At 37.9% G+C, this 25828-nt stretch overlaps 2 protein-coding genes across 3 annotated transcripts in view; one reads left to right on the top strand and one right to left on the bottom strand.

The window, feature by feature from the left end:
• Positions 1-21680, top strand: part of cdyl (chromodomain protein, Y-like) — a 24422-nt gene extending 2742 nt beyond the window's left edge. Inside the window, exons 1-7 of one of the 2 annotated variants that reach the window (XM_048162704.1) lie at positions 11423-11443; positions 11973-12753; positions 13830-14092; positions 14444-14616; positions 14724-14934; positions 18371-18514; positions 18931-21680. In XM_048162704.1, the coding sequence (XP_048018661.1) occupies positions 11441-11443; positions 11973-12753; positions 13830-14092; positions 14444-14616; positions 14724-14934; positions 18371-18514; positions 18931-19089 (1734 nt within the window). In that variant the 5' untranslated portion in view covers positions 11423-11440 and the 3' untranslated portion in view covers positions 19090-21680. Of the gene's footprint in view, positions 1-11422; positions 11444-11972; positions 12754-13829; positions 14093-14443; positions 14617-14723; positions 14935-18370; positions 18515-18930 lie in introns of those variants that run through there. The other variant, XM_048162703.1, reaches the window with a different exon arrangement.
• rpp40 (ribonuclease P/MRP 40 subunit) lies at positions 21581-25828 on the bottom strand. The gene is made up of 8 exons (XM_048162705.1): positions 25545-25828; positions 25281-25425; positions 25128-25196; positions 24114-24209; positions 23886-24011; positions 23599-23797; positions 22316-22450; positions 21581-21946 (listed from the first exon to the last, which is right to left on the bottom strand). The coding sequence occupies exons 1-8, from the start codon at positions 25659-25661 to the stop codon at positions 21748-21750; spliced, it is 1086 nt and encodes a 361-aa protein (XP_048018662.1). The 5' UTR covers positions 25662-25828; the 3' UTR covers positions 21581-21747.

Below are 25828 nucleotides of genomic sequence, written 5' to 3'. Positions count from 1 at the left end.
GAATCCCGTTGGAAGGACGGCAAACACATCTTTCCCATCGACAAATGCCTTGATTGCGGTTCTTTGTTCGTCTTTTAAAATTAATGCGCTGTCGATTTCTTTTATTACAGACGTGATAGCAGAATCTAAACATCTTACTTCTCCAGCTGCAGTCAACCAATTCAACCCAAGCGCTCTTTGATGACGTGGGTGGTTACGTAACCGCAGATAGCCTGTCCATCATCGATTAAAGCCCGTCCTGGCAATTTGATTGGCTCGGCCTTCTGGGAGCCGAGCATAATTACTCCACAATGGATCGAGTCCAGACCGAACTTCCCGTCCAAAAAATGTTGTGGGCGGGGTTCGGGCTGGCACCCAGGCTAGTCTAAACCAGCACTATAGGAACTATCAGTGACGTAAGTGTACGCTGATTGGTCAAACGCATGTCAAACACCGACACCTGGCATTTTTAAAAAGCTGTGTAAACATATTTACTTCACGAACATGGAAAATGGCGATAATGGCAGGGTTGTGTTCTTTTCTCCGCCTTGATGATATGTAATACTGAAAGTTTTCATAGGAGATTTCGTCTCTTAGCCCCACTTTTTGCTCTTTCAGTCACGTAAATTATGCAGTTACATTCCATCTTCGTTATCACGAAACCCATGACACAAAACAAACACAGCTCCGTTCACGGCATCCTCCATTCACCGTTTTTTTGCCATTTGTAAGTTCCGCGTAACTATTCTAGTGGCTAGTTCCTATAACTGAGTTCCTAGAACTAAGTAATAGCAACTTTACTTGGCCACTCATTCTATTGTTAACCTAGATAAATGCGCGCTATTATTATGTGCACATCCAAGTGTTTGTGCAGAGTGTGGAGGCTGAAGTATTAACATGCTTATTACAAGACATGGAGGCGCAATCACTTTTTTCCTGATAACATTGGAAACAACTTAACATTTTTGGCCATATAGGTAAGAGTAATGCATACAACAAAACTGTAAAGGGTCTACTTTCATTTGTATAAACTCACATTAACAAGAAAATGTTTTGCCTTTGTAAAATAAAAAAATGTCTCAGTCTCTGTGAATTTGAGCGTGTCAAAAAAATAAACCAAAACTCAATGTATACTTGCCTCACAGACAAAAGCTTTAAATGTCAAGTGATTCTCAACCAATTCAAGTGGAAAGCAAATATTCTCAGATTATGTAATCCGTATCAAACGTGCATGGGCGCGGCCGTCCGCTACTGCGACAGTCTCTTTGTTGTTGTTTTTTCACAACATATTCATAATCATGACTTTTGTCGGTGCGCTGTGGCAAGCTTTATGCGCGCTTGAGCGCTGATTAGGCTATGTATAATATATATGCATTTAAAGGCTTATTATTATTATTTATATGGCTTATTAATACACGTGCGATTAGTCGACTAATCGCTTAAATACACAACTACTAGTCTACTAGAAAAATCTTTAGTCGAAAGCAGTCCTAGAAATCACAAACATGTCCACTCTGGTGGTAGAGAGAACAAGAGGAACAGGAACAAGTGCTACACAGTACATTTGTGACATTAACATATGTGTACTATAGATTGATAGGAAGAAAAGGGCTATCAAGGGAGTCAAAATCTGCTAAGGGGTAATAATGGAACATCAGTTTTAAAAAGTGATTTTTTTTCTCTGTTATTTACAACAGAATCTGCATTTTCATGGGTTTAAATAAAAGATTTTTTGTTATAAGAGACAATAAAACAACTTTGTGCTTCAAAACACTCCTTTCTTAGTAAAAAATGTACGTGATTTTCAAAAGTCAATGAATTTGCGACAGCTGAATGTAAAAAGCCAAACATGTCAGTCTCTAAGTAACATGTAATTTATTTAAGCCTTGAAATAAACTTTATTCCATAAAATAAGTATAATGAACTACGCAAAAAGCATTACCACATTTTATAATTACCCAAAAATCAAACATGGTTTACCCCTCAATCACATTATCATGTCTGTCAAAAACTGATGGTGTGTTCACACTTTGCAGTTTGCATGTTTGGTTTGAATAAAACGAACCCTGGTGCGATTGCTCTGTTATTGCGGTTCATTTAAATATGTGAACGCTAACATCCAAACCCTCTGGTGGGGTTTGAATAAAATATGAATGCAACATGGACCAAAGACATGTAAACGAACAAAAAATGTCACAAGATGCAACCCTAAAAAGGACATCAGAACCGTGGCTCCTCGCAACAGATCTTTGTTTGTGTGTGTGACGGAGGGATTCTTGCAGCTGTTTTGACTGCTTTACACATTTTATAAGCTCTTTAAAGGTTGTCAGTTCCATCATATACCATCATGTACACACATACAACGAGAGCTTTTTTTTTTTTCTCAAAATACTATACAGAGACATTGTTATGTGCACATCATTAAGCTTTGGTGTTTACAATGGCAAGTCTTTTATTGAAATTGCATGGTGGTGTATAGAAGAGTTTTAAATAAAAAAATAAATATAAAGTCAGGATATCTGGAATGTATTTCTATAATGCTTGAAAAGACAAAGTATGATAAAGACTTGTCAGACATAATATGATAAAGGATGATAAAAGTGAAAGCCCTAGAGCAGTTTCTGTCATTACGCTGAATTCCTCAGGCAGCTTGAATCTTTGGGAACTTTTTAGCTGTGGAAGCACTCAGCAGTGTCACTGCTTTACACATCCAACATTATTACAAACAGTAACCCCCCCCCAACACAAAGATATACTGCAGCATAATAAAAATGGGAATGCTTTCAATGTTTTTCTCTCAAAAGTAATAGGAAAAAACATAAATCTTCTGTTTGAGCTCAGTTATATGGTTATAAGTGGAGATTCTTTTGTGTGTTTCTTAAAGCAATATAAAACTTTCACTTAAATTGAATTTGAGTTATTGTTTGGCAGTTGAAACAAGTTTGATGTTTCTTCTAAAACATGCTCCAATCAGGATTTCTTGTTATCATGATCAGCCGATACCAATCCTGATCCCAATCATTCAAGCTTTATATAGTGAAATATAATCTCTCTCTTGACTATCAATGTTAACCCCTGACAGCTAGAAGGCTTTTTTTCAGTTTACCTACCCACCATACCCGAGATCCAGTTTGGTTGAACTTTCAAGTGATGTTGGTGTCATGATCGTGACACAATGTCCTATAGCTTTAGCCAAGCGGCATGTCATTTCACTCCGTTTTGATTTTCTCAAGATCTACACTTCATGTTATATTGTGTGTGGGCTAGTTTGAATCAAGACAACCTGCTCTATGTTTTTCTAGATGTATTTCTATTATTTTCTGTGGTTTACTAATGTTTCACAAAGTTACAAAGCAGAACATGCCCACAAAAGCCTAATTTGTATACTGCTTACGTGCATGTCGGCAGAAACTTTTTACGGTTTTACATCATCATCATCATCAAATCATCAGATTGTGGTCCGTTCATGAAATTAGCCAAATTTAGGCTACGTTTACACGTGGGCGGCTATTTTCATAAACGGACATTTCAACCTCTCCGGTTTCAAAAATAACATCGTGCACACATGCCAGTTTTCAGAAAAGTGTTCATTTACACGTACCCATGTATATATGCCGTCAAGAGCATGCCAAACCTGTAGGTGGCGGTGTAACGAGAAGCTCAAGCCCACGTAAGCCAATCAGAATCCCGAAAATAGCAATGAATCACTTCACAAAATTGCTGACCTCCGAGCATTCATTCGTCTCTGCTCCTCGACATAATGGAGCGGCTGTATTTGCAAATGCAAACACACGAGAAGCAGTGTTGCCAGACGTACGATAATTATCGTATTTGTACGATAATTTTGACCTCTGTACGATGTACAATCAATAATGAAAAAAATCCCATAATGTACGATAATTTCAGTATTTTGTGACACTTCAAATGATGGTCATTATAATCGGCTCATTGATCTAGCTGTGTGGATCCTAACGTGAACTTTGTTAGGCACGTCTTCCATCTCATCTCATGTTAGGTCTTCTCGGCCAATCATTGTGGAGAATGGATCTCTCTCACGAGCTCAACCCTGCATCTCAATGTGCATACTATCCACCCTATCCGCCCGAAATGGTATTGAAAATGACTAATGTCACATACTATTTAGGATGGAAAGTATGCACATTGAGACGCAGGCCAAGTTAATGTTTCTGCCGCGGCGCTTAGGTCAGTTGTTTTCCACTAAGGTACACCTAATAATTATTTGCAGTTCATGTCAAAAAGCTGTTGGTCTATAAATGGCTGTATTCTGTACGTTTGACTCTCATGTCACCTTTATTTATACAGCTCTTGTTACAATGCAGATTGTGTCAAAGTATAGCTTTACAGAGATAGAGGGAACATAATTTTGGCTGTACAGCAACTAAAATAGTGTGATTGCCCAGCTTATGTTAGTTAAGTATTGATTCTTTCCGTTGTAAAAATCATTAGTTATTAATTTAGTTCATTTACCTATACTAAAAAGTCGTGTACAATAATTTTCTTTCAAATACGATAATTTTGAGCTTCTGGTACGATAATTAGACATTTCCAATCTGGCAACACTGACGAGAAGAGTTTGCACCAACATAAATGCGACTGCTACTCTGAATGCTTCCATGATCACATGTAAACATAGGTCGCACTTTTGACGTAGGTGCGAGCTCTGGCGCATACTGTGACGTTGGCTGCCTAAACACCCGTTTGTCTCAGTTCACACACAAATGTGCAAACAAAGATTTTCAAAATCTCCACTCTGGCCGGAGTTTTTAGAAAGACTCGTTTTCAGAGGCGAATTCTCCGTTTGCGTGTAAACGAAGGGCGCAAACGAAGGGAAATGTCTCCGTTTTTTTAAAAATAACCATGTACGTGTAAACGGGGCCTTATGGACTACTGATCAGTCATGGAATGTGTTTATCCATTATGCCAATCTGCGGCTGATCTATTAGAGCATCCCTAGGGCTTCAACCCCAATTAAACACACCTGAACCAGCTAATCAAGGTCTTACTAGGCATTCTAGAAACTTCCAGGCAGGTGTGTTGTTGAGGCAAGTTGGAGCTAAACTCTGTAGGATAGTGGCCCTCCAGGTCAGAGTTTGGACACCCTTGCTGTAAACCAAATGGTTCTCATGAAGAGTATTGTTAAAGGATTAGTTCACTTCTGAATGAAAATTTCCTGATAATTTACTCACCCCCATGTCATCCAAGATGTTCATGTCTTTTTCTTCAGTTGAAAGGAAATTAAGGTTTTTGATGAAAACATTCCAGGATTATTCTCCTTATAGTGGACTTCAATGGTCTCCAAACGGTTGAAGGTCAAAATTACAGTTTCAGTGCAGCTTCAAAGGGCTTTAAATGATACCAGACGAGGAAAAAGGGTCTGCATGTCCTACGCCTTCGCTATTCTACTTACGGAAAAAACAGAACTGGCTCCGCATTCATTCCGTAAGTTGAATAAGGAAGACGTAGGACACACAGTGTAAGCTTTTTGAAGAATACAGAAAGCGGAAGCACTTGCAAGGTGATCATTTGTGTTTATAAAGCATATACAGTTGTATTTTTTCGTAAATGACCGATCGTTTTGCTAGATAAGACCCTTATTCCTCGTCTGCTATCATTTAAAGCCCTTTGAAGCTGCACTGAAACTGTAATTTTGACCTTCAACCGTTTGGAGACCACTGAAGTCCACTATAAGGAGAATAATCCTGGAATGTTTTCATCAAAAACCTTAATTTCTTTTCGACTGAAGAAAGAAAGAAATAAACATCTTGGATGACATGGGTGTGAGTAAATTATCAGGAATTTTTTTTTGAAAGTGGACTAATCCTTTAAGAACATGTTTTGTCCAGAACTACCCAAAACCTAAATAAATCTTGACATTCTGTCAATAGTGTTATTATGTATGTAAGTCTCTGCTTTTTAAAATACACTGTTTGTCCATCCTCTTTTGCTGTTTCAATGCTGTGTTTTGTGTCAGTGACAGGGGTGTCAAGGTCAGTTCCTGGTGGGCCGCTGTCCTGCAGAGTTTAGCTCCAACTCTAATTAAACACTGCTGAAGCAACTAATCAAGGTCTTTATGATTAATAGAAACTTCTAGGCAGGTGTTTTGGAGCTGGTTGAATCTACACTCTGCAGGACAGTGGCCTTCCAGAAGCAGAGTTTGACACATGTGGTCTATGATATCATATCATTATTGTAGTTCAGTTATTTGATTGAAACATTGTCCAGATACTACAAGCAGTAGGCAAGATTTACATAGCAGATCAAAAAGGATTAGATGGGACAACATTTTCTTTTTTTCTTTTTTTTGCAAGCCAGTCAAGTTCTTCCACTCCAGACTTCCACACCATATCTGTATGGATCTCGTTTTGTGCCCAAGGCTATTATCATGGAATAGAAAAGGACCCTCCCGAGCTGCTACAAAAAGTTCAAAGCATACAATTCTTTCAGATGTCATTGTATGCAGTTTGCATTAATGTTTGTCTTCTGGGATAACCAGACACATTAATTAGAAGGCCCTTGTAGTGTATGTGGTCAGTAACAGTTCTTTTTCTGGAAATGTTAACTGTTAAACATCATTAAAATCATTTGGCTCTAGTGTTTTAATGTAATATAGTCTGAATAATGGTGGATGTACACAATGGAAAAAAAGTGCACTGGTTGTATTTAGCTTTTGAGAAGTTGTTCAGCAGTGGAAAAGCTTTGATAGTTCACTCGAAAAAAAAAAATGTTTGAAGTGTTCGAAAATCTTTTATGGTCGAACTGATGTGACATCATTTTGAACAAAATCAGGCCAAAACGAAGTTCATTTTAATGTTTGTTTTGGGAGTTCGAAACGGCTTGCCAAAGCGAAATCTCAATAAGTTTGCTCCAGCTGCAAAACACCTTCGTACTACCATTGGTCCGTGACGATAACGTAATGCGCTCAAGATTTGCCTTCTTTCACGTGGATCTCTTATCTGACTCATTTTGTCTGTTGAGTCCATGGAGGTAAGATCTCTGCGTGAAAAACCTAAAATCAAAATCTAGATTAATTGAACATTTTACCTCGATTACGATTAATGAACAACCCCTGCATCCCCAGAAACGGTCCTGCCTTGTTACAGAAGATCGATTGCTGTAGACAGTGCTCTATAATTAATTAGAGTAGGCTATCATTAGTTTTGTCCTTCTAATTATTATTTTATACCCATAAAAATAATTACTAACTGCCAGATAACGATCACCTGCTTTTTCCCATCATGGCTAACATTAGGCATGTTATCTTATCTTAAAAGCTAAAAACATTTATTAATTAGCTTATAAAGCCCACATTTAATGTTATTGAAAAAGCTCAGTGATCCGTAACATCCTGTAGGTCAGTTAGTACAGTTTACTCCTGAACAACTCCTTTTGTCGTTGTGAAATAACACAGAAATCGAAAATTAATAAATCATTAATAATTAATAAAATTAATAGTAATCTTCAATCTCCCCTCGAAGCTCCGGCAGTCCTCAGAGAAGCTGTCAATCACAACTATCAATCATAATGACACGGCCCGTTTCTATAGCATCAAATTGCTAGCTAAAATCAAACTTATCACAAAAACAAACAATTGAACATATATCAGCGTGATAACAGCTACCTTAAATGACCAAAACCATCTTTCGGAAAATTTTATTGGAAGTGTAATTTATTTTTTTATTTTGACTCAAATCCCATTCATTTGCATGGAGAGGGCGGGGTTTATGACCTGTACTGCATCCAGCCACCAGGGGGCGATCAAAGAGCCCGCAGCTTCACTTTTCAGGACATATAAGACACACCCGTTTAAAACACATACAATTGACAAAGTTTAGTGAAGACGCAAGTGAAAGTGATTGCATTTCGGGACTCGCGCACTGTCTGTGTGTGTTGATGCTGTTTGAGTTTGCCTCCATGTTTCTTCCATGCCACTGACTGGATGGGGCGGAGTCGCATAACTACATACGCGGTAGTATGTTTTTAAGAGGAAAGTTAACAGGATTAAAAAAATTAAATAACCTACATGGGAAAATTACATTGGTTAGAGGTTCTGAATTTCGTTTTTGATTACTTTAGATTAATCGTCCAGCCCTAGCTGAGACAATACATCGATGCATCACGAATCAAGAAATTATTCTGAATCGATTCTGATATTTTTTGTATGTATCGCAATTCTCTCTTAAATCGATTCTGAGCTTAGTTTTCAACAGCAGATGACACTATGTGCTTTTAGAAACAGCCGTACTCTGCTTCCTTCCAATTTCTTACACACACCACTTGAAGCTTCTATAAAATAATTAATAAAGTTCGAAAAGGTGGTAGCGAATTACAAGGATGTTTGCAGTGGGCTGTTTACATTAAAGGGATAGTTCACCCAAAAATGAAAATTTGATGTTTATCTGCTTACCCCCAGAGCATCCAAGATGTAGGTGACTTTGTTTCTTCAGTAGAACACAAATGATGATTTTTAACTGCAACCGCTGCCGTCTGTCAGTGGTATAATGCAATCAGCGGGAACTTGGACTATAAGAGTAAATAAAACACGACAGACAAATCAAAATTAAACCCTGCGGCTTGTGACGACACATTGATGTCTTAAGACACGAAACGATCGGTTTGTGCGAGAAACCGAACAGTATTTATATCATTTTTTACCTCTAATACACCACTATGTCCAATGGCATTCATCACTCGATTCGTGAGGTCTGATCGCGCTCTGACAACGGCAGTGATGTCTAGCACTCATTGAAGTATATGCGCGAAACATCACTGCCGTTGTCAGAGCGCGATCAGACCTCACGAATCGAGTGATGAATGCCAATGGACATAGTGGTGTATTAGAGGTAAAAAATTATATAAATACTGTTTGGTTTCTCGCACAAACTGATCATTTCGTGTCTAAGGACATCAATGTGTCGTCACGAGCCGCAGGGTTTAATTTGGATTTGTCTGTCGTGTTTTATTTACTCTTATGGCCCAAGTTCCCGCTGATTGCATTATACCACTGACAGACGGCAGCGGTTGCAGTTAAAAATCATCATTTGTGTTCTACTGAAGAAACAAAGTCACCTACATCTTGGATGCTCTGGGGGTAAGCAGATAAACATCAAATTTTCATTTTTGGGTGAACTATCCCTTTAATCTCACGTCATAAAAGCATTCTGAGGTGTAAATACATTCTCAGACTCAGCCAAACGCACAAGTGGTCTTCTTTGTGAGCATTTGAGCATGCGGTTAAAAATAGCATAGAGCACCATCTGCTGTTAAAAACTAAGCTAAGAATTGATTTGCAATGCGTTTGGAAAATATCAGAATTGATCGCAATGCATTGATATATTGTCCCAGCCCTATACTGCTTTGTAGTAGAAAGTAGAGTTGTGCTTCTGATGAAATGAGGCACTTGACTCTGTTTTTAATATTTTATACTGTACAGTTGCTTGCTTTTAAGCAAACTATTGAATAAATTGGCATACAAATAAATGTTACATGACTTTACTGGAGTGCTAATTTGCAGAGCTTGTGCTAACATACCCATGTTGTTATGATCAGATGCTTTTCTTATGCTTTCTATAAAAAAGTGCTTGCTGTTTTCTCATATTTGTTGTGTTTATTTTGTTACTGAGAGGAAAGTGCACAGCACATATTTACATATTTATCTAAACGTTGCTCTCAACAATATGGGCGGTGTCAGGTGTTTGATAATAGTATATCACTTCTCGCATATTTCAAACTTGGGTATACCGTGAGTATATTGGGGACTTAAGAAAGCATAGGTGTTTTTGTGCCTTATTCAGTGCTAAAAGTGTTGTGAGAGTAAAGCAGGCCAGTGGAGATTTGCATGCCAAGGAACATGATGCAGCTGACACTTTACACTGCAGTGCTGTTGGTGTTGATTGAGGAGTTGAACTCTCTTGGTCTCCTGAAATTCACAAAGAGTCCTCTTGTCATGTTGACATTCAAAATCAGATTATTGTCATGACACCACCTAATTATAAGCTCCTCTTCATTTCCATCATATAGTCTCACTTTTACTGCATATCACTCCTATTACTGTAGTATCATCAGCAACATAACAGGAAATATAGCCTTGGACTGAGACAGCCTTGTAAAATGACTCTTGTCATCATTTAGGCCCTGTTTACACGTGGTATTAAGATGCGTTTTGGTCAATCCAAGTGGACGACGTTAAATACAGGTGTAAACTGGGTCTAAAACATTGTGAGCTTGTCCACTTTGACCACTTTCAGAGGTAGACGAAAATGCATTCGACCAGATTGCTTTTGTAGTGTAGAATCTCATGTGGTCGAACATCCACAAAAGACCTAATGCTTAAACATTATGGGAAGCGCTCTAGCCAGACAGGATTTAAACTTTGTCAGCTGAAGACTGGTTTGAAGACGAAAAATGTACCAAGCACAATGTTCTCTCACCATTCCTGATTTCTAACCGCATGTGGTCTTACGGCTATCAGAAACGAAAGATGCCGCTCTCCGTATGTTTTTCCGTCATCTCCGGGCATGTTCATATGTAAATTGCTCAAGCTTATTTTGTCCATTAGATCAAAAGATCTAAAAAAAACATACATTTACCGCCCATATACCCTCCACTCAAAGAAATCAGGACAGAAGTGGTTGAAAGTGGACAAAATAGACAGAGTGAAACACCAGGTTTAAACGGCTGTGTGTTTGCTTCATCTACACCCTCATGCCAAATGGTGCACAACCACCCACACTGCGATGACATCATTTTTGCTGCACGCACCTTCATGCTCGTGCAGATGTGGCGTGTATAAACCAGGCTTCAGACAGCGTGTGAATACTAAATTGAGTTCACTTTCAAGTCTTTTTGCCCTTAAATGGACACTTTTTTGAAAAATTGTCATCATGCCAGTCTTAGTGACTGTTCTAGTAAGAACAGCCGGATATGTCTTAAATGAATATAAATAGTTGAGAAAGACAAATCAGTACATTAAATCCGCCCATTATGTCTTAAAGTGACAGCACTATAATATTCCTTCTGCTGTTGTTTGTTAATCAAACAATGGACAAAGAAATCACTCACTGCTCTTGACTGAATAACTTTTGTAACATTAGTAAGGATAAATCTTTATTTAATGTATATGGTGAAGATTACAAGCAGTAGGGCTGCCCCCTAATAGTCAATGAGAAGAGGCTTAATCGGCTAAAATGTTATTAGTCGGTTAGTTGCAGAACAAAAACTCCACAGGAAGTGGCGAAGTTGTGCAGTGCAGTCCATGAGGGAAAGATTCTTAATGGCTAGTTAACAATCACCCACCAATAATCTTGTTAAATAATTGTGATTTTATTATATAGACCAAAATAATCCTGATTATGATTTTTGCCATAATCAAGCAGCCCTAGGTGGAACTGAACTCTGCAAGACAGTGGCCCTCCAGTAGCAAGATTGGACACCCCTGTCTTAAATGGTATACAAAAAGTCTTAATTATCATTTCAAGAGCTCTTAAATTTGTTTACTCATTCTCTGTGTTATCAGGACAGAGAAATTTGTGTTTATTTGTCAGTAAAAGTCTGCCGGATTACGCAAAAGTCTCAGCTCCATTTTGTATCTAAGCAATTAACTTAGACAAGCTCAAACTAGGTGCCGGTAGGATGCCAGTAAAGATGTACCTGCTCAGTCAGAATCACCTTGAAGTCATACATCAGGAGCAATGTGCAAAGTTACAAAAAATTCTGCGCACACTTTCATGCGAAATGGGGTCTCTTGCATGACCGCCCACAGTTTCTTCTCTGTGCGGTTGTCAAATGTGTGGCTCACGAGCCATAGGTTCCCGACCACTGATCTAATGCGTTAAAAAGTGTATTACTAGAAAGTGCAATTTCCTTCATAACAAGCTAACATTTACTTCTACTCTTTAGTCTTTCAATCTTGCCTGAACTTTATTATTTAACATAAATTTCTCTAAGCCATACTTTAACTGCATGTCCCTCTTTAGGTGGAGAGAGTAGTTGGCAAACGTAAGAACAAAAAGGGCAAGACTGAGTACCTGGTCCGCTGGAGAGGCTATGGCTTTGAGGGAGACACCTGGGAGCCGGAGAGTCACCTGTCCAGCTGCGTCGAGTTTATCCATGAATTTAATCGGCAACACAGCGAGAAGCAGAAAGACGGAACTTTAATACGCTCCACACGGAGCTCTCCTAGCACAGCCGGAGGCAACACTAACATCAACGCCCGCAAACAGATCAGCAGGCCTCAGCAGCCCTCAGCGAATCCTAACACAGCGAAGACTACTCCACAGACCTCAAGCACACCCTCCACAAAACGGCTTCAGCCAGCACAGCACTCACCAAACAACAGCGACGCACAGCAGCAGAAGAATAAGCGTTCGGCTGGCGTGACTAGCACTGCCATCACGGGCACAGTCACCGACACGGTCCCGACGGCAGCGCCAACAGCTGCACCCACTATGAGTACGTTGCGCCGTAGTATGGACCTAACAAAAACTGGCATCAAAATCCTAGTGCCAAAGAGCCCAATGAACAGCCGCACTGATACCGAGGAGTCTCCCAGTGAGGCAGCACACAGTCTGGAGCAGGGAGGCCAAGAGCCAGATGCTGTGCCCCCTGAAGTGGCTTTGCTGGAGAAACCCACCGGAGCTGTGCGTGTACCAGGAGAGGAGCGAGCTCGTATGGGCACAAGGCCCAGGACGCAAACGGCCCTTCCTCCACCACAGATTCCCATTACCCCAGCTGCTGTCCGTACATTAAACGGGAAAGGTACAGTCTTCTTAATTTACATTGAGAACATTAAATTATTATGAGTTTTAGGCAAGAGGGTTTTAGTTCCAGGCCTGGAAGTGCCGTTAATTTCATTTGTTTCAGTCGCACTTGTATAATTTAATGCACGATGTGTTTCCATTCATGGAACAAACTATAAACGCTAATAAACAAGGACTTGATAAATGAAAGCAAATGTGTTGCTAGAGAACTTCAAATGATTTTTGAGGGTACCTTCCGGAGTGGATTCAAATGCTAATTTTCCATCTGAATTAACTTTGCTACTTTGGTATTGATTTTACTCTTATGTTTGGATCTTTGCATAACAGAAGAAAATAATCACATCCTGATATTTATGGCACTTAATACATTTTAACATTAGGTTTGAGTGGTAATAATTGTAATCATTTGTGTTGATACTTTTCCACCCTTTTCATATGCTGATGATATGCAGCACTTTTAATTAATTTGCGGCCATAACTATTTTACCATGTATTTTGGGTCGGTAAACTTTTTAAAATCTTTTGAAAGAAGTCTTGTGCTCACCAAGACTGAATTTATTTGATCAAAATACTGTAAAAACAGTAATATTGTGAAATATTATTTAAAATTATAGATATTTGAATATATTTTAAAATGTAATTTATTACTGCAATGGCAAAGCTGAATTTTCAGCATCATTACTCCAGTCTTCAGTGTCACATGATCATTCAGAATTCATTCTAATATGCTGACCTGCTGCTCAAGAAACCTTGAAAACAGATGTGATGCTTAATATTTTTTGTGGAAACTGTGATACACATTTTTTCAGGATTCTTTGATGAAACCAAGTTCAAAAGAACAGCATTTTTAGAAATCTTTTGAAACATTACAAATGTCTTTACCGTTGCTTTTGATGCATCCTTTAAAAATATCTTACTGACCTAAAACTTTTAAAAGTAGATTCAGATATATTAAATTGATAATATAAAGTTGCATTTAAAAAAAAAAAAAAAAAAGATTTATTTATATGATTATAACTATATAATATTTAAATATTTTATTTATTCATTTTTGCTTTTGTTGTTGTTTCATAGGCGTGACAACCCTCATGGAGGCCTCGTCAGCAAACGGAACGGCCATTACACAGAGCGGTGCTGCAGGAGTGATGGGCGGCTCAGGGATGACAGGCAAAAGGCGCTTTGAGGACCGTGCGACTTTCGACAAACGCCTGCGCTTCAGTGTTCGTCAAACTGAGAGTGCTTACCGTTACAGGGACATTGTAGTTAAGAAACAAGATGGCTTTACACACATTCTGTTTTCTACAAAGACGTCTGAGAACAACTCACTGAATCCTGATGTGAGTCCAATTATATCGCTTGATATATTAAATTTGCATGTAATAAATAACCTGTGTTAATTTGACTATTTTTAAGTATCCTGACATTTAACTCATTGCTTTTTATCATCCGATACGTCATCCTCTGAATTAGAAATTGGTGGAATGACAGTAAAAATAAAAAAATCTGACACCTTGCGTATAAAAAAAACGTATCGGGTACTTTCCAGATTGTCTAGCAGAAGAGTGCTTATGATGAAAGTGATTGTATTGACACATCTAGCCACATTCCGACCTTTGCATGGTGTTTTTATCATATATGAAATTACTTATACTGTAATAGAGATAAAACTTTACTCAAATGATTTTCAGGTAATGAAGGAGGTTCAGAGTGCCATGGCCACAGCTGCAGCTGATGACAGTAAACTAGTTCTACTGAGCGCTGTGGGAAACGTATTCTGCTTTGGTCTTGACTTCATCTACTTTATTAGGCGGCTCACGGATGATAGGAAAAAAGAAAGCATCAAAATGGCGGAGACAATCAGGTAAAAATGATGACAATATAAATATTTTAACAGGTATTTTATCTTATTTCGGTGAATGTTTTATATAGTAGCTATAGATAAGCCAATGTGTTTTCTATTGTCTTCAGGACTTTCGTCAACACATTCATCCAGTTCAAGAAGCCCATCATTGCTGCTGTGAATGGGCCTGCTATTGGGCTTGGAGCATCTATCTTGCCCCTGTGTGATGTAATCTGGGCCAATGAGAAAGCTTGGTTCCAGACTCCTTACACAATCTTTGGCCAAACTCCAGACGCCTGCTCCTCTGTAACATTCCCTCTCATCATGGGAGTAGCTTCGGTCAGTACATCGATAGTATGGGTCTTAATGGAAGACTTGAAAGACTCATTTAAGGCTTATATATGTGTGGGTCTGTACAGTGGGTACGGAAAGTATTCAGAGCCCCTTAAATTTTTCACTCTTTGTTATATTGCAGCCATTTGCTAAAATCATTTAAGTTCTTTTTTTTTCCTCATTAATGTACACACAGCACCCCATATTAACAGAAAAACACAGAATTGTTGACATTTTTGCAGATTTATTCAAAATGAACAACTGAAATATCACATGGTCCTAAGTATTCAGACCCTTTGCTCAATATTTAGTAGAAGCACCCTTTTGAGCTAATACAGCCATGAGTCTTTTTGGGAAAGATGCAACAAGTTTTTCACACCTGGATTTGGGGATCCTCTGCCATTCCTCCTTGCAGATCCTCTCCAGTTCTGTCAAGTTGGATGGTAAACGTTGGTGGACAGCCATTTTTAGGTCTCTCCAGAGATGTTCAATTGGATTTAAGTCAGGGCTCTGGCTGGGCCATTCAAGAACAGTCACTGAGTTGTTGTGAAGCCACTCCTTCGTTATTTTAGCTGTGTGCTTAGGGTCATTGTCTTGTCGGAAGGTAAACCTTCGGCCCAGTCTGAGGTCCTGAGCACTCTGGGGAAGGTTTTCGTCCAGGATATCCCTGTACTTGGCCGCATTCATCTTTCCCTTGATTGCAACCATTCGTCCTGTCCCTGCAGCTGAAAAACACCCCCACAGCATGATGCTGCCACCACCATGCTTCACTGTTGGGACTGTATTGGATAGGTGATGAGCAGTGCCTGGTTTTCTCCACACATACCGCTAAGAATTAAGGCCAACATGTTCTATCTTGGTCTCATCAGACCAGAAAATCTTATTTCTCACCATCTTGGAGTCCTTCAGATGTTTTTTAGCAAACTCCATGCAGGCTTTCATGTGTCTTGCACTGAGGAGGGGCTTCCGTTGGGCCACTCTGCCACAAAGCCCCGACTGGTGGAGGGCTGCAGTGATGGTTGACTTTCTACAACTTTCTCCCATCTCCCGACTGCATCTCTGGAGCTCAGCCACAGTGATCTTTGGGTTCTTCTTTACCTCTCTCACCAAGGCTCTTCTCCCCCGATAGCTCAGTTTCGCCAGACGGCCAGCTCTAGGAAGGGTTCTGGTCGTCCCAAACGTCTTCCATTTAAGGATTATGGAGGCCACTGTGCTCTTAGGAATCTTGGCCAGATCTGTGCCTTGCCACAATTCTGTCTCTGAGCTCTTCAGGCAGTTCCTTTGACCTCATGATTCTCATTTGCTCTGACATGCACTGTGAGCTGTAAGGTCTTATATAGACAGGTGTGTGGCTTTCCTAATCAAGTCCAATCAGTATAATCAAACACAGCTGGACTCAAATGAAGGTGTAGAACCATCTCAAGGATGATCAGAAGAAATGGACAGCACCTGAGTTAAATATATGAGTGTCACAGCAAAGGGTCTGAATACTTGAATGTCAACTACAAAAATGTCAACAATTCTGTGTTTTTCTGTCAATATATGGGGTGCTGTGTGTACATTAATGAGGGAAAAAAATGAACTTAAATGATTTTAGCAAATGGCTGCAATATAACAAAGAGTGAAAAATTTAAGGGGGTCTGAATACTTTCCGTACCCACTGTATGTGTGTCTATTCACAATAGTGGCCAAAAGTGATGGAGGGGATGTTTGTGTTTAATGGAAAATATTTTATATTTTTTAAATATCTTAAATATATGGGGGAAGAACAAAATCTAAACTTGGTTAAAGTATTTATCTGACAAAATTATTTGGCATCTATCTATCTATCTATTTATCTATCTATCTATCTGTAATAAAAACACATTTATATAGTGTTCACATTTAGTAAATTATATTTCAGATTTATTTTTATTAATTTATTTTATTAAACTTTTATAAAGTTTTCTGCTAACCCATCAACCTTTGGTTCTGTATATTTACCTTCTTCTTTGTTTTAGTTTTAATGTGCTTTCTTGGCATGACAAATAATTGCACATTCATTTTAGCAATTTACATGTAGATTTACATGAGATTTCCACTTCCAGTTCATCCACTACACATACTCAAGCACGTGTGATGCTCTGTTTTCAGCGTCTGCCGCTTCACTACAAGAGGACGCTCCACATGAACACGAGTCTCTAAACCAGCATTTCAACATTTCATTGATAAAATTGTCAGATACACACATAAACTCAATATATCACCATTGTGCAGTAGAATGTACTTCTCAAAGTAATAACAACAATAATAATACAATTTATTAAGACACTATTTTTAAAGGTGCCCAAGAATGCTTTTTCACAAGATGTAATATAAGTCTAAGGTGTTTCCTGAATGTGTCTGTGAAGTTTCAGCTCAAAATACCCCATAGATTTTTGCCTATTTTGGGGCATCATTAACTATGCACTGATTTTTTTCAGCGCGCCGCCCCTTTAATTCGCGTGCTCCCTGCCACACGAGCTCTCGATTATATTACAGCACATTTACAAAGTTCACACAGCTAATATAACCCTCAAATGGATCTTTACAAGATGTTCGTCATGCATGCTGTATGCATGCTTCGAATTATGTGAGTAAAGTATTTATTTTGATGTTTATATTTGATTCTCTATGAGTTTGAGGCTGTGCTCCGTGGGTAATGGCTAATGCTACACTGTTGGAGAGATTTATAAAGAATGAAGTTGTGTTTATGCATTATACAGACTGCAAGTGTTTAAAAATTAAAATAGCGATGGCTCTTGTCTCCGTGAATACAGTAATAAACGATGGTAACTTTAACCACATTTAACAGTACATTAGCAACATGTTAACGAAACATTTAGAAAGACAATTTACAAATATCACTAAAAATATCATGCTATCATGAATCGTGTCAGTTATTATCGCTCCATCTGCTATTTTTTGCTATTGTCCTTGCATGCTTACCTAGTCTGTTTATTCAGCTGTGCACATCCAGACGTTCTGCCCTTGTCTAATGCCTTTCATAATGTTGGGAACATGGGCTGGCATATGCAAATATTGGGGGCGTACACCCCGACTGTTACGTAACAGTCGGTGTTATGTTGAGATCCGCGTGTTTTCCGGAAGTCTTTTAAACAAATGAGATTTACATAAGAAAAAGAAAGCAATGGAGTTTGACACTCAATGTATGTCTTTGTACTGAACTCTTGTTATTCAACTATGCTGAGGTAAATTCAAATTTTGAATCTAGGGCACCTTTAAGGAATATCACACAATATCACAATTTTAAACATAAGAAAATAAGTTTGAAATGTCTAATAAAATACGAATAAATGAGGAAGAGCGTCAGTAATATTGGACAAAAAAAGAGGTAACACAGGTGCATTTTCTCATTGCCTTTTTTTATTCTGATTCCTTTTTCTCTCTCCTGTCACTGTAGGCTAATGAAATGCTTCTGAGCGGGAGGAAGTTGACTGCTCAGGAGGCTTGTGCCAAAGGACTCGTGTCCCAAGTTCTGTGGCCAGGGACCTTCACACAGGAAGTCATGGTTCGCATTAAGGAGCTAGTATCTTGTAATTCAGTTGTAAGTCATCTTTTCATTTGTTTTTTTTTTTTTCCTGTCACATTTTCTCAAAGCATACATTCACATATTCCCTTCAACCTTTCATATTGTTGTTTTTTTGTTGTTGTTATTTTTAATCATGTACATTTGATCTTCATAGTCTTTCTAGAATAAATTGGAAATATGTTTTATCTTCAACTGTGATAAAACTCTGCTGTTTAAACCTTTTTTAGACTTGTGAGGATTTTGAATCATTAGTACACATGGAACATTTATGTATTCTTTGTACGTTCAAATGCAGTTGCGATAACAGTGGACTTCTTTACAAATTCACAATGCATCCACATCCATAAGTCATGTGCCTTCTTTTCCTTTTCTTCCTTATTTTGTTCCCCTCATGTTATTTTGTCATGGTGATGCTGCCGGAAACACTGAAGGTTCTGCGCGAGTCCAAAGCACTGGTGAGGAACATTAACCGGGCCGCCCTGGAGCAGGCCAACGAGAGGGAATGTGAGGCACTTAAGAGGGTCTGGGGCTCTCCTCAGGGCATGGACTCCATACTCAAATATCTCCAGAAGAAAATAGATGAATTTTAAGTCGACTAAATGTCCTACGGGTGTCAAAAACCTCCATCCTCAAGTGCCTGAAGTTATGTAGACAAGGTTTGTCAGTAGTTACTTTTTAGGTAGGATTTTGATGGAACTCCACAACAGAGGAAGACTGGCGTGGTCTAACCCGCAACTTCATCTTCGTCCAGAACGTATTTGCTTTTCATCCGACTGCAGAAAGCAGCATCTCATTCTGCTACACTTGATAATGACTTTAATGCAAAGTTTGTGTTAAATCTTGCACATCTTTCTCTAGGCACTGTGCAGAAGGACAAAATGCCTTGATATATGTAAATTCCTGTCATCCTTCAGCTCAATCTCTGTTTTATCAGGACTAAAGTCCTGAATTGCTTTGTCATAGAGGTAATATGGTTTTGGGCTATTTTTCAACACGCCTCCTATGCAGACTGATTGAGAAAAGATGAGTAATGTCAGTGTAATTTAAGAAAGTGATGTATGAGACTTGAATGAGTTGAATTTTGCTCTTTTCTCAGTTTGGTTACCGCTAAACTAACAGATTGCAATTAGAATCAAGTCTTTAGTCGGTAGCAGACTTTTCTTTAGTTGGTACTTTTATTACATCGATTAGAAGACATCTCAAGTCTTGTTTACCTGGAATATTCAGGCAAATCTTGCAGGCATTTACATGGGTCAGCCCTTTGTAGTCATTTTTACGAATGCATAGTTCTATCAAGACGAACAGACATTGACGGCAGTGAAAATGACACCAGTTAGCGTTAGTTCTGTTATAGCATCATCTTGACTTGAAAGCTACTAATGCATTAAAAGAAAAGCACATTGAATTTCTGATTATGTAATAACGATCGTCAAGTGAACAAAATGAATACTTGAGGATTTGCAAGGCGCAGGCTTAGTAGGAATTAATAGTTATTTGTATCAAAGTTAACATTTGTATGTTTTGCTGGCTTAATTTTAAAAGTTTTCAGCTTAATTTTTGTTTGTATGTTTTTGGCATACAAACTGTTTGCTTTGGAGTAACATTATACCACCAAATAATTTTGATGTAAATGTTGTTGACACAATATTTCTAATTTAATAACTTATGACATTATGAAACTGAATGAGGAAGGTTCCTCATGAGTCAATAAAGGGTGCTGGCCATTTAAATCTGCATCCTTTTTTCTGCTGGTTCAAACAGACTGGACTGCTGTATCATCAGAAGAACCCTGGAGATTAAACCACCATCTCTAAGGGAAGATCCTACTGAAATCCACCCAAACATCTGTAGTTACTAGCCTAGTATGCACTATTATTAAATGTAATGGCAGTTTTCAGTTTTTTTATAATATGGGTGGGGATGGAGTAGGTTTAGGAAAATGGGTTGTGAAACCGTTCACGTAAATTGCTTAACAATGTGACTTTGCAAAAAGATACCTGCAGAAATATTTTTGTTCCCCAATTCTAAAGTTCTACCTCTCAGAATCCATAATATGATTTTTAGCAACAAACAAATCTGTTTTATTCTTACTCATTTTGAAAATCTGCATCATCTACATCATGTTTCTGGTACAGATATCTATGCACTGATTATTTCCTAATGTTCTGCTCCAAAGTTTTTCCTTGAAATTGGTCTGACTCGATACTTTACAGGAAAGCAAAATTCAATTCAGTAATTAATCAGCTCAGCCCCAGCAATAAAATTTGTAAATTATATATGTTGTTAATTCTATTCAGTATTTATTGACCATAGATAGATTTTTACTGAAGAGGTTCCATAACATGGAATAACAGATGGCTGCGTACGTTTTTCCCTTTCCCAAAAGATTTTGTAAAATTAATTCTTGTTTATGGAATTATATTTATGATTGTGAAAATAGAATTGTTTTCATTCTTACTATTATACTTATTGAATGCTTTTGTTCAGTTATTTTATTTTTTTTCCAAAACAATGTGGCAGGTTATATTTGACTATGAAGTGCATTGTGACATTAATAATGTCTTATATATTTTAACTTGTATGTGATGTCATGTAAACTGATGTCAATGAAACATTCGTTTGATCTGAGATAATTAACATTCATTTTCTGTCAATAACCCTACAACACAAAAACCAGAAACAAATCCTAATTTTCTCAAAGAAGCTTTGCAGTAATTTCTGAAATGTGTTAAGTTTTTTTTTTTTTTTTTTTGTAAATGACACATTTCAGCCCAGCCCGCTCTCTATTATTGACATCTTGGCAGATTTGAATTCTGTATATAGGGTGTTGCAGTTTGATGTAAAACATTGCTGACTCTATACCTGAGGGAAAAATTGCTTTGTTCCAGTCACTTCACTGACAAAATTATATATTATCCTCGTTTTCTAAATTTCAGCATAGCTGTACATATGTGATCTGCCTTTAGTTTCAAATGCTGGTCAAAATTAGATTATATAATGGCAAGGCTTATTTCTTATAGTTGATATACTAAGTGCTATAAATTGTACAATCTGTAAAGATTTTTTTTTAGGTTTCAGAACATGTAACAGCTGTGAAAATGACTGGTCCAAATATAAGTGTTTTTACCCACTCTTGTGCTTTTATAATTTAATTTGAATAAAAACCAACGTCATACTTTTACATTTACGTTTGTATTTTACATTTCAACACAACATGTCTCATCCTCAAGTGTCAAATGTCCATTGTTTCATGGTGGGCAGCCATCTTGAGCACCGACAGCCATGTGTAGCCAGTAGTCCTGATTCTTGAAGCAAACAAAATTGTAGAAGTTTTCACCACCTTTGAAGAATCCGTGTTCTGTGGCTCCCCATGACACGGGACTATCCATAAATCCATGCACAGTGAGGGAAATCCATGGTGTAAACTTCGGTTCATCGAAATACTGCCTGAATGATCCAAAGAAGTGAGAAAGTAAGTTTAGACAATTAATTACGTGTCAATTGCAAATAAATTCAAATGTATTAGTTTAAATGTACATTCAAGAACATTTTTGACCCACATAAATACAGTTAATAATTACAATGTTTTATTTATAAAGTGCCTTTCCCAAGCTCAAGGTCACTCTGTTAATTCAATATAATTAAGCACACTTTTTCACAAAAGTCACCACACATACTTATGAAAATAATGACTGTCAAATTCTGGTTTGATAGTGCCACAGAGTTTGTGAAAATTATCCTACAAATGGCTTACTTGAAGATGTCTCTGCATATTAAGTTGGAATATAGTTTGTGACGGTAATGGTGGTGTCTCACCTGAGTTCTTGCAGCAGCACAAATACATTCTCAGGTGAGATAAAGCCAGTAACGGTGCACAGCAAGGCTTGACTGACAGAGCTCTTGGGCTCTGGACACACATATGTCGACAGGAAACTGTCTGCAGCATTTTCACTGAAAACATACACAATTCATTTGAGAAATGTAGTCAAAAACAACAGGAACTCCTTTAAATTTTGTGAAGCAAAATGTCATAGTAATTTCATTGTCTATTTGTGCCACAATCTTTAAGTAGTCATGGAGTCACTTTACATATTTAAAGGTGCCCTAGAACTTTTTTTTAAAAGATGTAATATAAGTCTAAGGTGTCCCCTGAATGTGTCTGTGAAGTTTCAGCTCAAAATACCCCATAGATTTTTTTTAATTCATTTTTTTAACTGCCTATTTTGGGGCATAATTAGAAATGAGCCGATTCAGGGTGTGTGGCCCTTTAAATCTGGTGCTCCACGCCCACGGAGCTCGCGCTTGCCTTAAACAACATAAAAAAAAAGTTCAAACAGCTAATATAACCCTCAAAATGGATCTTTACATAGTGTTCATCATGCAGCATGTCTAATCGCGTAAGTACAGTGTTTATTTTGATTACATTGATTCTGAATGAGTTTGAGGCTATATGCTCTGTGGCTAACGGCTAATGCTACACTGTTGGAGAGATTTATAAAGAATGAAGTTGTTTATGAATTATACAGACTGCAAGTGTTTAAAAATGAAAATAGCGACGGCTCTTGTCTCCGTGAATACAGTAAGAAACGATGGTAACTTTAACCACATTTAACAGTACATTAGCAACATGCTAACGAAACATTTAGAAAGACAATTTACAAATATCACTAAAAATATCATGTTATCATGGATCATGTCAGTTATTATTGCTCCATCTGCCATTTTTCGCTGTTGTTCTTGCTTGCTTACCTAGTCTGTTGATTCACCTGTGCAGATCCAGACGTTAATACTGGCTGCCCATGTCTAATGCCTTTCATAATGTTGGGAACATGGGCTGGCATATGCAAATATTGGGGGCGTACATATTAATGAGCCTGACTGTTACGTAACAGTCAGTGTTGAGATTCGCACCGATTGATGAGATTTATATAAGGAGGAGGAAACAATGGAGTTTGAGACTCACTGTATGTCATTTCCATGTACTGAACTCTTGTTATTTAACTACGCCGAGATAAATTCAATTTTTGAATCTAGGGCACCTTTAACAAATCACAATCACACAAGAGCACAGTATGATATAGCGACTGGCCTTCACTCACCAACTGATGTCCAGGTTAACTGCTCCAAGCCACTCCAAGAAGTGATGTGGGTCACATGACAGTGTCTTTCCCTGTATATCTGATGGGTAAAGTGTGGGACATGGTATATTTTTCAGGGTGTGATGGGTAAAAGTAGGCTTGTGCTCTTCGTACGAGTACTGGGACAACAGCTTGCAAAGAGTCTTATCTTCATCTGCACCTGAAAAAGTCAAGAATACAAAAGGCTAAGGCAATTGAGAAATTTGTTTAAGGTCAGTGATGGTAATGAGGAATTACTGGCTACAAACCTGTGTTGCATTTAGTAAACAGAAAGTCATATCTAAGTGGTAGTCTGTCTTTTATACTCGACAGAACCCGCTGGTATCGTTTGGTGCCTGGAGTCAAGCTTTTATCTGTGAGGTCCAGAGTCACGACTGCAAAATAAAGACACTTTATAATTGTAATAATATTTATTGAATATTATTTTTGTTCAAAGATTAAAACACCTTCATGCTACTCAGAATAAAGACATTTACCAAATCTCATGGCCTTTTTGTGATTGTACTGAGATGGTCGTCCCTCCAAGCCAAGCTGTTCATATGTGTCTTTATCTAGAGACAAAATTAACTGACCTGGGAAAAACAAAACTATGTAATAAGTTATTATTGATATTTTAAAATAATCTAACTCTGAATTGAAATGGAAAAACACATAAAATCAAGATGAAACAATTTTTCACAATAACTTGATTGAAAAACATTTCAATAAATTCAGGAATACATCTGGAATCACAAAAATGAATCATGGTTAATTAATTTAATATATTAAATGAATTAAAGGTGCTAAAGAAGATCTTTTCGTCGACTGAGAAACCAAAGACTGTTAGTGAGTTTTTGAAATGAGCGCATGCGTAAGAACAACCCCCCTCCTTCACAGCTCATTTCAAGGGAACGCCTCCCAAAACTCGTGCACGAGTATTGGAACACGAGTGTTTACCACCGGCATTCGCTGTGTCGTGTTAGTGGATTCATTATGTCGGACTCACCGCATGTAACTCATAATCTGCAGTTGTTACTCCTGTCTCCTGACAAAAACATTGCATGCGGCGCCTGTGGAGTGTGGAAAGTTACTGGAGCGCGCAGCCGCACACGTCTCGAACAAGGAACGTAATGGCAGTGATTGACAAGCCAGAGGGCCAATCGTTTACGCGATTATCACGTAAACGATTGGCTGATGTTTTTAAGGCCCTACATCGTGCACAGATGATGTATATTAATATCATTCCTTTCAGTGCACCTAATAAATAGTCTTTTATCAGTTAGTAAAGACAGTTTCAAGTAATATTGCAAAAATGTATAAAACAAAACATCCTCTTTAGCACCTTTAAATACATTAGTTCAGTAGTCTATATCAAAAAAGGAGTTTGAAAGCAGCTTTGTCAATTATTGCAAAAATCAAAAAGTCGAGAATGAAGAAAATCACTGATTTTATGGGGTTAAAATACATTAAGATTGAAAACATATGTTAATATGTTTAATTATCCTGCTTACCACTGGAAAGAAGTGCAATGGAATTATCTTCATCAATTTTGGTGCTGTATGAGAGTGCATAGAAGTTTCCTGTGTAAAAATAAAAAAAATAAATAAATAAAATTCTAAATATCTAGTTCAATACAATGGACATTCGCACATTTTCCCTCCTACCTTTCTTTACAACTGACTCAAGGAATGTTTCTTCCAGTAGTTCATAAACTGGCAGATTCCGCATTAAATAATAAGGGCTGAAGCTGTTGATCACACTGGAGATGTTTGCAGGGAGGGTCCTACATTCAGGTATCAGCACTGAGATCTGTGGAGACAGTCACAGAAAGCGGAACATTTCCGTCTGAATCTATCGCGACGAAAAAAAGACAATCTCAGCAGAGTTGTAAAAAATGTGTTGAGCAAATTTTTAATGATTAAACTCACCTTGTAATTAAAGTTGTGCTTCGACACGTGGATGTCATGCCGAGACTTTTCATTCAAGAAGTTTGATTTCTCGCACACCAACAGGTTTCTCGGGACCTTTTCCAGCTCTGGCGACATTTTGATAACTATGCGCAGTATCTACATCTTTATGACATCAAGCAGCAAAAAAAAAAAAAGAAAAAAAAGAAACGATCTGATTAAACTAAACTTCTTCGTGTAGGGGGTTTAAGGTTTCAAAATAGTAGCCACTTCACTTGTCGCAAACGTTTGACGTCAGTTCCTGC

Source organism: Megalobrama amblycephala, linkage group LG17 (assembly GCF_018812025.1).
Source record: "Megalobrama amblycephala isolate DHTTF-2021 linkage group LG17, ASM1881202v1, whole genome shotgun sequence".
NCBI classification, from domain to species: Eukaryota; Metazoa; Chordata; class Actinopteri; order Cypriniformes; family Xenocyprididae; genus Megalobrama; species Megalobrama amblycephala.
This window is presented reverse-complemented; position numbering and strand designations above follow the sequence as displayed.